We start from the raw sequence: 13,914 nt of genomic DNA, 5'->3' as shown, positions 1-13,914 counted from the left end.
TGGACCTAAAAGCGCAATTTTTCTCCCTGGATCATTGTGGACTTCCAATATCATCGAGCGACTCGGACTGTTACCAAGTTGCCCTCCCATTTTTTTCGCCGTACCGCATCTCTCATCTATTTCTATATCGCTGGCTGCTAAGAATCAGTTACTCCAGAGCCGCTGGACAAATTGGCCGCTAAACCAACGGACTCCCCTAGAGAGAAGACCGTGAGCGGTCGTAAAAAGTGAGTAGTTAGCGGTTGAAAAACAAAATATTGTCGTCTACGCATAAATCGAGAAAAAGCCTAACGTCGGAAAAATCGGCGTTTCTTTTCTTTGACGACGTTTACCCCAGTTCGGTGAACAGCCCAGAGAAGCCAGAAGGGACTTAATTTGTTTGAAGAACTCGTCACCGGGTCTGGGTAGCCTAAATGTCGTTAGTTTTATTTTTCAGAAGTAATGAGCTAAGAAAAAAAAGCAGATCAAGAAAAAGTGACAAAGTGAGGTAAATTAAGGTTGTCTATTTTTGTTTATTTCGTTTATTCTGACATAAGTACAGACAAAAAAGGGATAGAGGCATACCAAAAAAAATTAATTATTGTCCCGAGAAACGACAATTAAAGTAATTTGCATGTATTAGTGTTTATTTGCTTATACTCATACCACTAGGCAATATATATAATATAAATTATATATTCTAAATTATAAATTCTGTGTGGAGTTTTAAGACTATCCACATATCCGGGTGCAGGGGAGCGGTCTAGCAACAGCAAATACGTTTGGAATGCGAGAGGAGTCAAGGGCGGCAATGTTGAACGGGATAGAATGGACCTTGGACCCCGGCATAACGGAGAGACCGTCAACTAACGGTACCGCGCTCGACCTTGGAGTCATGCCGGACAAGGGCACAGATGTCGAACGGTAACAGTCTGCACTTTAGACGAGCAGAAAGAGGACGCACCGTGAACTAATGGGACATGGTTTTGACCATGTACCCGAGCAGGCCGTGAGCTAAAGAGGAAATAACTGGATCCCTGCGGCCTATAAAGGGACGGCGCACGCCCAGCTCGGGGTTAGTGAGAACGGAGAGCTATACCCGGGAGTCGACAAGAGATCCGCGAGTAAGAACGGTTAAACGTGCACCCGTCGATAAGTAAATGAGCAATTACACTCAGGAGGATATCAGCTAGTAAGTGTCCCTGCAAGTGAAGAACGGAGCGAGCACAAATACCTGGCGTAGTCAGAATGGACATTGGAGTCATTGGTAGGCAAAGGTGGTTCGGAAAAGAGCGGTGCCTTTACCTCACGGACGGTACACCCTGCCCCATAACATCCTAAGCCTCATTCGAGCCGGCACGCTTACGCTGTCAAGGACGACGCGGGACAACGAAAAAAGGACGACGAAAGAGCGACGCAGATGGCGAGGACTCTAGGAGTTCATTGTTGGTTAAAGCTATTCTAATCTAATCTCTGTCTTTTCTTTGGTCGGCACTCACTCAAATCATAAATTTGCTGGGACGACCAAACAAACTCTCTAAGCTAGCCGTTGCAATTCGTAGCGAGCAGAAACAAAAAATCCAGTTAGTTACAATTTATAATGTTAAAAATAAACACGACAGACTGATTTAAATGTATGCTGGCGCAAAAAAAAGGTGTGGGTAAAAAACGTTGTCCGTTTGAGGGACAACCTTGATTAAAGGGGGATTGTCTTACGGATTGTGAAGGGGAGTCTATGTAGTGAGGACTGATTTCTGACGAACGGTAAACAATTTTTTTTCAGCCACTTTTAATATTTATTCTGGATATGTTGGCGAGGTGAGAGGTTTACCAAGTTCCTACGACTTAAATACGACTAGTATACACTGGCAAACTGGTGCCTGAATATTGTATGCCTCTTTCTCGGTCCAACTCTTTTTCACACTGGTACTTAGATACCTATGCCACAAATTGTTCTAAACCACTGAATATTTTGCTTCACACAAGAAAGTTTTATTAAAGAGATGCCTATATATATGTATATTTTATTTATTGTTTTATTTATGTAGTACATCGTTAAATACTTTTAAAAATGTATTTACATCATTGTACATTCTTACGTTAGCTTTCGGTCTTTATGAAGGCAACCCGCATGTCCATATTCTAGTCTCTGAAAAACATTAAAGAGCATTAATTTAATTTAATACATTTTTTCTGTACCTAAATGCCTGGTTACAACGTAAATAAAAGTTTCTTTTATGTATTTTTCCCTAAACCTAACCTAACATTAGGTCAGATGGCCAAGTGGAACTGTTAAGTTATGTATTTTTTAAAACCGTTTTTTAAATTGATTATCTTTTTAATTTCTTATCATGGAACCAATGAGCATAATTGACGGCAGCGCTATGACTTAATTCCTTACCTTGTACTTCACATTCACTGCAAGAGATCGACAGCCTTGGTCAGCGAGCATAGATACCGGTGACGAAGAGGCACACTGACACAATTACTAAAGTAAGATCGTTGCTTAAAATATGCATCACTTAAACTTTCTACCTAAGACGTTCGATGTTCATGGGCGATGATTCTTGAACGCATGCTAAGAAGACAAATGCTTAGAATCCAATATTGATGGGATTAATATTAATATTAAATTAATTTTCTTATATATCAAGTTACACTCATAAAAATGTAGTTCATTATTATTTTAAATAAAAAGAAAAACATCAGCCAGCTATTCCCTAAAGCTTCCTACACGCCGAACGAACAACAAAGCCTTGAAAAAGTACATTCAGTGCCAAGCTTTAAATTTTGTTGCGAGGAGCTTGAAAAGGACACTCTTTAGACTTTAGCCCGGAAAATAAAAGCTATCACACGGAAGAAATTTATTGCGCCGCGTAAAGGGACCACACTTTTAAACCTATCGCGGTAATAAGTTGCATGTAATTTTCGGAGAAACGATGGATATCACCTATAAAGCATATAAATATTGCTTAGAAAGATTTTCAAACTACCCATAAAAACGGGTTCGCTTTTGGGCCAAATCTTTCTATTTCGTTTTTAGGTGCTCTGGTTTCCCAAAATTTTTTGCTATCGGAATGTTTCGTTTCTCATCGCTTCTTGCTGCTCAAACACCTGTTTTATTTTATTTGTCTGAATCAAACAACGTGGAAATATAAATTTTATATTTGCAATTGCTTGTTTGTACGCCAGGAGAAGTCAGAAATTGGAGGGCTTGAGAAAATCTGGAGCTGCCACCTTTTTCACAGTTTTAATTCCGATGTTCGCAATTACTTTTTTACTGAACTTTAAACATTTAAGTAATTAAATAAAAAAGCCTTATTTACAAACAACAATTTTGGCTCTCCTTTAAATTAATTAATAAATTCTTTTATATTATCTATATATATTATATTATATTATCTGCACTTTCTCTTCGCACTTCCACTAGCTGAGTAACAGGTATCAGATAGTCGGGGTACTCGACTATAGTGTTCTCTCTTGTTTTTTATTGTAAAGCTTATAAAATCTCGAATAGGGTTTTATTGATGTTGGTGAAGTCTTTCATTAAACACCTATAAAAGCTTTGAGACCCAGACTTGTTTTAATCTTTTTTTATCTGGCCTCTTTCGAGGTATTCGGCACTTTTTTAAAAAACTTAAACTTTTTTCTAAGATAGATAAACGACTGCTTCAAAAAAGACCTGTTAGAACCTAGTTCATATATTTGATCTGATCTTCTTTAGTAGAGATGATATTATCTACATACACAAGTAGGGCTTTCAACCTTGGAAAGTGCCATTCCTTTCCTGGCAGCTAAAACAAGAAAGATTTTATAGCGTTGTCATCCAAAAATTGTTGGACACACCAAAAATTATTGGCAAAAGCCTCCTAGCTGCCTTTAACAAGGGTCAACCAGTAAAATGTATTAACTGTGGCGAAAACCATACAGTCAGATATAAAGGCTGTGTTGTCTATCAGCAGATTGCAAGTCGACGCAAAAGTATCACATTCCATTGCAGAAGCGTTCCCCACCAGTCAGGAAGACCAAATATTGACCAGAGCTTATAAACTAACGTCGTCCGTGTTTTCAACAATTATCTATATAGTCATCCCCTGTACCAACAACTTACTAAGACTTTCCCGCAGTCAGCATTTCCCCCGCTGGGCAACAACAATATATATATATAATATATAAAGCAAAGTCAGATGCGTCAACAAGAAGTATCACCTCACCAACAGCCATTACAAAAACAAAAAAGATCTCAACAACAATAGCAGCCAGATCGCCAGCAGCAGTCATCCCAAAAGCGATACAATTGTTAATTGACCAGCAAGAGCAAAAGTTTTTGAAATCCAACGATAGACCATAATAACCATAACCATAATAATGCTATCATATGGGTAATTATTTCCTGTCTTCAATGTTACTAGTTATATAGTCTGCAAAGTCTAAATGTTCAATGTATCGCAGTCAAAGTCAAACTGACCAAATTTCGACTGGGGGGATTGAAATGCTAGCGTTAGTCGCTGGGGATCTCGAAACTCAACCACCCGCAGACTCCGTTCACAGTTCAAATGCTCTTACTATAGGAGGGCTAAACATTATCCAAGACTCCTGCCCAGAATTATACGACACCCCGGAAATATTAGTTTTGACCCTCGTAAGACGGGGAAACATAGTATAACAAAATCAAGTATGCAGAATGAAAGCTTTATCAATTCTGCATAGAATGAGATCTTCTTATCTCTGGTTGCATCTTTCGTTTTTAATCAGCAGGAAAAAAGCACAAAAGCCCGATTTTCGGCATGCCTGCAGCTGTATCAAAATTATACGACACGTTGTGATTATTGCGGCCAGAGAGGAAGATTTCATTTCAAATAATTTTTTTTTTATTTCACTTATTAATTTAATTCTTTTGTTACAAAATGCCGCGGGGAAGTTCGTTAACTGAAGAGGAAAAGGGAAGAATAAAAGGCTACAACGATGCTGGCTTTAATGTAAGCGAAATATCGCGAAAAATTGGCCGAGTAAGCCTGTAACCCAATAAGCCTGCAGTCTTCGGAGTGCATTGTGAGAGGAGTCTTAAAAAAAACCTCCGTTTTCAAAATGGCACCACAAAATTGCTCGGCTGGAATTTGTTGAAAATAACTTTGAGAGAAGCTGGGCCTTGGTAGGCAATTTTGACTTTATTTTCATTATACATTTTTGGTTGAAAGTTTTCATTTAAATAATTTTTTCTGATGAAAAAAAAATTAATATGGACGGCCCAGATGGATTTCGACACTATTGGCGGGATTTACGAAAGGATCCACTTATGTTCCCTAAGCGGAATTTCGGAGGCGGATCCGCAATGGTTTGGGGAGCGTTCACTTCATCTGGAACGCTTGATTTGGCTTTCACAAGCTCACGAATGAATAAATCGGAGTATAAAAAAGTATTGGAGGAGCGTTTTCTGCCATATTTTGAGCAAAATGGGGAGAAAAAAAATTTGTTTTATGCAAGATAATGCATCTATACACCGGAGCAAAGAGACCCAGCGTTTCCTAAGTGACCACAGAATACGTGTTTTGGATTGGCCAGCGTGCTCCCCGGACTTAAACCCAATTGAGAACATCTGGGGTATCTTAGCAAGGCGACTTAACCCTAATAACAAAAAATTTGAGAGCATCCAAAGCCTTAAATCGGAGATTTTGGCACAACGGTCACTCTTAGACCAAAATGTTCTTAAAAAATTAATAAATTCAATGCCTAAGAGGCTTTTTGGGGTTGCAAAGGCTCTAGGTGACCCGATCAATTATTAAAAATTGTTTAAAAATGATTAAAAAAAATAAAAAACTATTACAACTAACAAATTGTCATGTGTCCGTATAACTTTGATACAGTTGCAGGCATGCCGAAAATCGGGCTTTTGTGCCTTTTTTTCCTGCTGATTGGAAACAAAAGATGCAATCAGAGATAAGAAGATTTTAAGCAGAATTGATAAAGCTTTCATTCCGCATACTTGATTTTGTTCTACTATGTTTCCCCATCGACCTACGAGGGTCGAAACTAATATTTTCGAGGTGTCGTATAATTCTGGGCAGGAGTGTAGCAAACGCGAATACTTTGATGAGATGCTCCGCATCGCTGATCCCACCAAACCGTAAGGCTTCAACCTCTAGAAATCTATACCGACAATAAAGCGACAGCAAAATCTCCATACAGAAAGCCGACAATACATGATGCACGTCCGACTCAGAAATTTCGCATGAAGTAAATGCGTTACCGATCCAGCATGTAAGTAAGCCCAAAATAAGTTTGCCATCATATTCAAGAGCTACATCATAGAAAAACGCCAGGTGTCAATTAACAAGGGAATCCTGTTCCTTGTTCTTCTATTTAACTTAATGCTACGTATCCACAACTTCCTCTCAATGAAAGTTTTCGGGCGCTGCTCCCTATTGTTAATGCAGATTGTTACATCAGGAACGATTGTTTACAAACAAAAAAAGCGGATTGCCAATCTGTGAAATATAAGTCAGTCTGAATCTTCCGAAAATAAATATTTAAACAGGAAAGATACGTTGATTTAAATTTGCATATCACTGCATCACAAAATTTGATCTTTAATTTATTAAAATGAAGGTGACAAAAGAATGATAGTTTACACTATATACGCAATACAGAAACTTATAGTCTGAAAATATTTTAAAAAAAATGAATATCAATCATACATTAGCAAGGAGCGCCACTGTGTAGATATCGTCCAGTAGTAGTAAGTAGTAGTAGTAAGGTTGACCAAGACTTGGAAAATCTCGGCCACTGAGTTTTAGGAGCCATGGCAACTCAGGATATCGTCCAATATTAAATATAACAACTAACTAAAATATATATTTATTATCATAATATACTAATCAGCTACTGGATTGACAAAACGTTTTTACAGCAAGGTTCTTTCAAGCGTATGCATTTCAAATAAATTGTATTCCTATTACAAATATATATATAAATCAAAGTTTTAAAGAGGAGCCTCGCCTTTGAAAACATTGTGTCAATCCTGAAACTTGTGGATATGGTAATGAAGGTGCACTCGAACTAAGGGAGAACATTTTTTGATTCCTTAAAATCTTTTAGCAAGACAAACCGACTGCTTACATGATATCAAACTAATGACAATTCGTTCCATAAGAAATTTAAAAAAAATAAATATAAAATTTACTTTTAATTTATTTTAAAACTCCTAAAATAGAAATGTTTTGGGCTTAATACTTTCATAGCCTTTAAGCTGGTATAATCTAAAATATATAAGCGTAGACACGTGAACATAGGAATAAAATAGTACACGAGCTTACCGTTTTATTTCCAAGATTTTTAATGCGACAATTTAAATGTCCAGTTTTTCCAACTAAGGATGTGACGTTTTTAGTAGCAGAAGTATCAAAGTACGGGCCCCTATCCAGAACCCTTCTCATTTGATCAATATTTTCTTCACTTATTAAATACAGGTCTGTCACAGTCCCATTCTCTCTTAAATGTTGTGGGCAAGTTTCCCTTAAAATTACTAAGCAACTTATTATTTGTATGTTTTTTATACACATTTTAATATACTTACATATGCAAAGAAATATTCGAAAAGTTAAAAAAACTTTCATTTTTAATGATTTAAGTTGTCAAACATCTTACACTAACCAAAAAACATTAGTATAGTGCAAATTTTTTTCTTGAATTTCCTGTCACATGCGCAAACGCATGCGCAAAATTTATAATACATTACAAAAATGTCGATAAATATGTAAAAAGCTTTTCTCGATTTTCCTTTATTTTAAGTAAATTATATATTATATTTTATATATTAGAAGATGGTATTGCATTATACAACCTACAAACGTAATTTCTTGTTCTTGCCACTCGGGCTGATGTGGTATATATTTGGGATGGTCACACGTGCTGCTTTAGAAAAAAATTTTTTTTTATAGTATAAACAAATTTAAACAAACTACTTTCTCGCATTGTATTATATTATATATTATACGAATTGATAACAAATGATCCACTCCGTAGGACGTGTATCAAAACAAAAAATAAAATATAAAGTGGTGTTTGGTGACTTTTAAAAATCACGCAAAGAAACACTCTATATGAATGGTTACAAATACCGCTTACTCAGCTAGTGAAAGTGCGAAGGTAACGAGTAACGGGTATAATAATTCAAAATTTGGGAAACAAATCAAAACATTTAAAGTAATAAAGTAAAATAATTAATTTCCAACTTTTATTATTACGAATTGCTCTTATATTATTTATGACTTATATTTATGACTTAAAAAAACAACTATACAAACGAATAGGTATATAATTCCTTACCCAAATAATTCATTTCCAACTTCCATTACTATGAATTGCTTTTATATAAGTATGAATTAGAAAAACAACTATACGAACGAATTTAACTAATGTGGAATTTTATAAGATATAAAAAGGTATAGAAAATGTAAAGTTTAAGGAACCTTAGGACTTTGAGAATCTTATGACATAAAAGCTTTCAACATTTTCCTTATCAAGTCCTGTTTGGATTCATTTCAGTTGTATTTTCCAATGTTACAGAATCTGCATTGAAATTGAATATAGCGGAGCAGTTAGCGTTATTAAGGGAAAGATTAACAAATAAAATTTACCGGCAAAAACCGTGCCGCATCAAAGCGAAACTTTTGCCGATAACATAGCCGATAGGAGATTTTGTTGCGGCTGTGCTGGTGGACAATATAAGAGTCCAGTAGAAGATCGTCGAGGTGTCGAATGACAAGCTGGAGTACAATTTCATGACAACGTTTTTCGTTGGTTTGTGTCGGAATAGTTTTAACTTTACTCAGAAGGTTGCGCCGATTGAACAGGAGGCGCCGAATGTGCTAAGTATCTGTAATGTTGTCGAAACCGATATTTAAATCCACACTCCCCCGCAGTTCCAGCCCGCTGAAAAAAGGCCAATCGAGCGAAAGATTGGGCCCAAGGAGAAGATGATATCATTTAAATACCATCCCAGTCGATACTTTATACTTAAAAGCGAAGAGATTCAACTCGCTAATCGACGTTGAATTTGGCCAGGAGAGTCGTCAAAAGGAATATGGATCAAATAGAGTCTGCGTTGATTTGACTGTTTAAGCCAATTTCCATGTTTATACATACCTTTTGACCGGTTGTCAAAAAGCATGAGAATATAAATAAAGCCTATGCAGATGGACGATGCACAGCCTCCTTATCCCGCACATGAAACAAAAGATGTCACAGGCTAACGCCACATGCATAAAGTGCATAATGATTACGAAGATTGGTAAGCAGGAGAGTAACCTGCTTTGGAACGACAAATGAAGTCAACCGTTACAAACGCTGCATCTGGATTACCTAGGCCCAACAGATTCTCAAATGTTTATTCGACTACACAAAAAGCACCATGTGCTTACCAATGTGCGGATCAAAATTACAGACAAGACAAAATTGGAACTAGAAGAAAGAAAAGACAAGGGAGACTTTGAGAAAGAGACAAGACAAGCGCCACGAAGCTAGAATACAAATACCAGAAGCCCTGGATGTCTACAAACACAATTGTGACAAAAGGAGAAAAAAGGAGGTCACTTAAAAGGAAGGGGATTTGTTTGTCTTCAAGCGAACGCTGTTTGTCACCGGTAGGAAACTGGCTAATCTTTTTCCTGGACCATATGAAATAGATAAAGTGAAACCATGTGGCCGCTGTGACGTCAAGAAGGCTGCCGAGTTTAAAGGTCAAAATTATATCTCCACAAGCGTAAATAACATTATGTTATGAAGATGTGTGGCAGGATATAAAAATTTGTTGTGGTCTGAGACAGACAACGAGGAGTAGGATGACCAAACTTAAGCAGGCGGTATATCGAATATCTTATAACCATTCAGTGAACTGAGAACTTAAACTGTCCATTTCTGAATTATAAATAAAAAACAAACTATGTAACGAACTGTTTTTGTTGGTCTGCTCGCTACGAGATACGTAGCGAGAATACTATTAAAGAATCCAGTCAGTGAGAAATCAGTCAGCGAGCGTCAGAAGCGTAAGTACAAGGATAATCGATGCAAGTGTCTGAGCAGTGCACCGCGGAGATCCACTGGTTGAGGATACAGGAGAAGAAGAATTCAAGGACGTGCCGTGGTTAAAAGGATATGTGGAGTCAGTGGTTGGTGTCCTACGACAGGAGCAGTCCGGGTGTTTGCCATGGTTGTTCCGGGAAGATCTGACGACACACCTTGCGGCCCCGCCACCATAATATCCCAGGTCTCATTAAGCCTGCATGGGGTCCGTAGTCAAGTCGACGCAGGACGTCAAGCGAAGGACGTTAAGAAAACGAACAATCGGAACTCATACGAAGTATACCTTTAATAAAGCTGACGTAAATCTAAAACCCTGTGTTCTTCTGGGTCGGCCAATCACATAAATCAGAAAATTGGTGTTACGAACACACAAACGATCTGAGCTAGAACGTGAAGAAAACACTTGATTATAAACAAGAGAGAACGCTATAGTCGAGTTCCCCGACTATCTGATACCCGTTACTCAGCTAGTGGAAGAGAGAAGGAGAGTCTTAAACGCAGTTTTTGGGGGTTTGTAGGCGTTATAGTGGGCGTGGCAGAAAGTTTTTTGGCAAATCGATAGAAATTTACAAGACCAATATTAAAATGACAAAATATCAAAACATTTTTCAAAAGTGTGGGCGTAGCAGCTTTGGGCGGTTTGAGGGCGTTAGAGTGGGCGTGGCAAAAAGTTTTTTGGTAAATCGATAGAAAATTACAAGACTAATACAAAAATGAAAAAATTTCAATACATTTTTCAAAAGGGTGGGCGTGGCAGTTTTGGGCGGTTTGTGGGCGTTAGAGTGAGCGTGGCAACATGAATCGACAAACTTGCGCTGCTTCTAAGTCCCTGGAGTCTGTATGCTTAATCTCAACTTTCTAGCTTTTGTAGTTCCTGAGATCTTGACGTTCATACGGACGGACAGACGGACGGACAGACGGACAGACGGACGGACAGACGGACATGGCCAGATCGACTCGGCTATTGTTCCTGATCAAGAATATATATACATTATATGGTCGGAAACGCTTCCTTCTGCCTGTTACATACTTTTCAACGAATCTAGTATATCCTTTTACTCTACGAGTAACGGGTATAAATATATATTTAATTATTGATTTCACTTTTTATTTTAGCGTTTTCGCGTTCTTCGGTAAATTCTGTGTTGGTTATAAAAGTACATTAAATGGAAACGAAAACACAGAAAATAACACAAAAAGAATCTTTGACTCCAAAGCGGTCGCGTTATTTTCTACGTGCCGAAATAATACCTGCTATTGCTAAAACCAACGGCGGTTTTTAATAAATTTTTAAATAACTATATTTGCATACCTAATTATTATAACACCATTTCGCTTTCCGAGTGAATCTATTCTCACTTGTGCACAAATTTAAACAAATGTATTTATTTATTTACCATTGGAGTTATTGGGTTGTTTTGTTTATGCGCTTTGCTTACTCTCTTCAGTGCGTTGTTCGTGGTGTTGTTTGGTGTTATTATACCAGTTACTCGTAGAGTAAAAGGGTATACTAGGCCACTCTAACGCCCACAAACCGCCCAAAGCTGCCACGCCAACACTTTTGAAAAATGTTTTGATATTTTTTCGTTTTTGTATGTCTTGTAAAATTCTATAGATTTGCCAAAAAAAACTTTTTGCCACGCCCACAAACCACCAAAAACTGTCAGTGTTGAAGACTCTCCTTCGCACTTCCACTAGCTGAGTAACGGGTATCAGATTATCGGGGAACCCGACTATAGCGTACTGTCTTGTTTTTGTATTCACATAAAGTGCGCTGTGCATCCGCTCTCTCGCTGTCCCACACAAAACTGTTTATTTTGGCAGCCAAACTATTGATGACCTAGCTAAATGTCCAAGCCTAAAATACTGTTGAGATGCTTGTTTTAAAGGTGGCTTGATGGTATTGATCAGCAGTTTAAGCGTGGCTAGAGATTGTTTTCGTCGAGCTGAAGATCTCCTTTTCGCCAATAATCTCTAAAAGCCAATAACATAAAACGATGTGATTTTAAGTAGGTAATTGTTGCGTCTGTGAGAATTAAATAAACGCAAGCGATCTGGATGCATAAGTATAGATTCAGTCGAATTTTTAAATTCAAGCTTAGAAAAACTATTAATCTAAATGGAAGAAAAAAATTTAAAAATTCTAAGTAAGAAATTTCATGGAGAAAAATTTAAGCAAATGATTAAAAAGGAAGTGTTTTGAAAAGTTAAATGATTCACAGCTTCTGAGCATTGATAGTTAGTGAATTTAATTGTTGTATTGATTACTAAAATTTCGCACGAAAGTCTGGGAGACATTAAACTGTTGAACTATTAAAGATTATTTATATCTATATTTAGAAAGCAATGTTTTAATTTTAGCAGATGCTTTTGAAAAATTTGCACCAAAATTTTTACGACCTGTTATAAAATTTTTATTTTGATATGATTTTGTTTCCACTATAAGTATATTTAAATTTTCTCTTAATTTGCTTTGCATACCAGTTGCTAATGCTGTTTATATATTATATCTTGCGTTTATCGTTAATTTAATTAGGAATCTTGTGATGATCTGTCAGTGCTCGTGTGGCTCAAGGATGGCAAGGATTCGTCTTAGATATTTTATTTGGTTCAGGTGGGGTTGCTGGAAGAGAATCGGACCGGGTCCCAGAGGAGAACAAGGTTTATATTCGTATGTAAGCAATGTGTTTACAGTCGTTTCAGGGTGGCTGCTGACCTCGTAGCGAGTTGGCCAGTTGGCTCGGGGTCTCGTCTCGTTCCTAGGGCCGTACAGCTCCACGACGGGTACGGATTGACGCTGGACTCCGGAGATGGCAGCTCAATAGTTGTCGGGTCACGCGACCGCTTGTTCCTCAAACGCCTGTGAACGGGAAACAACAGGGAAGAGGCCGTATTGGTCTACAAGGCGGAATAGTTTAAGAGGCCGGTGGGGTCTACTAATTATGAGAAGAGTTTTAGAGGCCGGTCAGGTCTACTAATTATGAGAAGAGGTTTAGAGGCCGGTCAGGTCTACTAATTAAGGGGGAGAGTTTGAGAGACCGATCAGATCTACTCTAAGTGAGAAAAGTTTGAGAGACCGATCAGGTCTACTACAAATGAGAATAGTTAGAGAGGCCGGTCAGGGGTACTACAAATGAGAATTGTTTGAGAGCCCGGTCCGTTCTACTACAAATGAGAACAGTTTTAGAGGCCGGTCAGGTCTACTAATTATGAGAAGAGTTTTAGAGACCGGTCAGGTCTACTAATTATGAGAAGAGTTCTAGAGGCCGGTTAGGTCTACTAATTATGAGAAGAGGTTTAGAGGTCGGTCAGGTCTACTAATTATGAAAAGAGTTTAGAGGCCGGTCAGGTCTACTAATTATGAGAAGATGTTTTAGAGGCCGGTCAGGTCTACTACAAGGGGGAATAGTTTGAGAGGCCGATGAGGTCTACTACAAATGAGAATAGTTTGAGAGGCCGGTGAGGTCTACTAATTAGTGAGAAGAGTTTTAGAACCCGATTAGGTCTACTACAAACTAAACACGGCCGGTGAACCGAGCCGGAGAATGAGACGTAATACGCAAGGACTACTGTGATTACGCCGTTTACGGTCTTTTCGCCTATCGCTGGCCGAACTGAATGCTCTGGCTAATGGCTATCACCAAATCGAAACGTTGTTTAATATATTTAGACGATATTATAATCTTCTCAAGAGCATATCCATGATCTACATAAGGTTTTTTTCAAACTAAAGTCTACAAACCTCAAGCTGCAAGTTAAAAAATCAGAATGTTTAAGAAAAGAAATCGAATACCTTGGAAATGTTATATCAGGTGATGGCATTAAGCCTAACCCAAACAAATTAACAGCAATAAT

General features: G+C 37.8%; 1 protein-coding gene and 1 long non-coding RNA gene across 20 annotated transcripts in view; one reads left to right on the top strand and one right to left on the bottom strand.

Moving 5' to 3' along the window:
• The window catches only part of LOC26536134 (protein CEPU-1), a 427,226-nt gene extending 419,515 nt beyond the window's left edge, over positions 1–7,711 (bottom strand). For 12 of the 18 annotated variants that reach the window (XM_039370839.1, XM_039370842.1, XM_039370843.2 and 9 more), the window contains exons 1-2: positions 7,553–7,711; positions 7,293–7,501 (exon numbers count right to left, since the gene is read on the bottom strand). In XM_039370839.1, coding sequence (XP_039226773.1) covers positions 7,293–7,501; positions 7,553–7,592 — 249 coding nt within the window. In that variant the 5' untranslated portion in view covers positions 7,593–7,711. The remainder of the gene's footprint in view (positions 1–7,292; positions 7,502–7,552) is intronic. The other 6 variants (XM_039370838.2, XM_039370846.1, XM_039370844.2 and 3 more) reach the window with 2 other exon arrangements.
• Positions 7,712–7,803: 92 nt separating this feature from the next.
• On the top strand, positions 7,804–10,370 carry LOC120320623. 2 transcript variants are annotated; one of them, XR_005560153.2, is made up of 2 exons: positions 7,804–8,124; positions 8,545–10,370. It is a non-coding gene; the product is annotated as an uncharacterized LOC120320623 (long non-coding RNA). The 2 variants fall into 2 exon arrangements; XR_005560152.2 differs by having other exon boundaries at positions 8,524–10,370.
• Positions 10,371–13,914: the final 3,544 nt, after the last annotated feature.

Source organism: Drosophila yakuba, chromosome 2L (assembly GCF_016746365.2).
Source record: "Drosophila yakuba strain Tai18E2 chromosome 2L, Prin_Dyak_Tai18E2_2.1, whole genome shotgun sequence".
In the NCBI taxonomy this organism is placed as follows: Eukaryota; Metazoa; Arthropoda; class Insecta; order Diptera; family Drosophilidae; genus Drosophila; species Drosophila yakuba.
The sequence above is the reverse complement of the archived record's forward strand: the minus strand, read 5'-3'. Positions and strand labels throughout refer to the sequence as shown.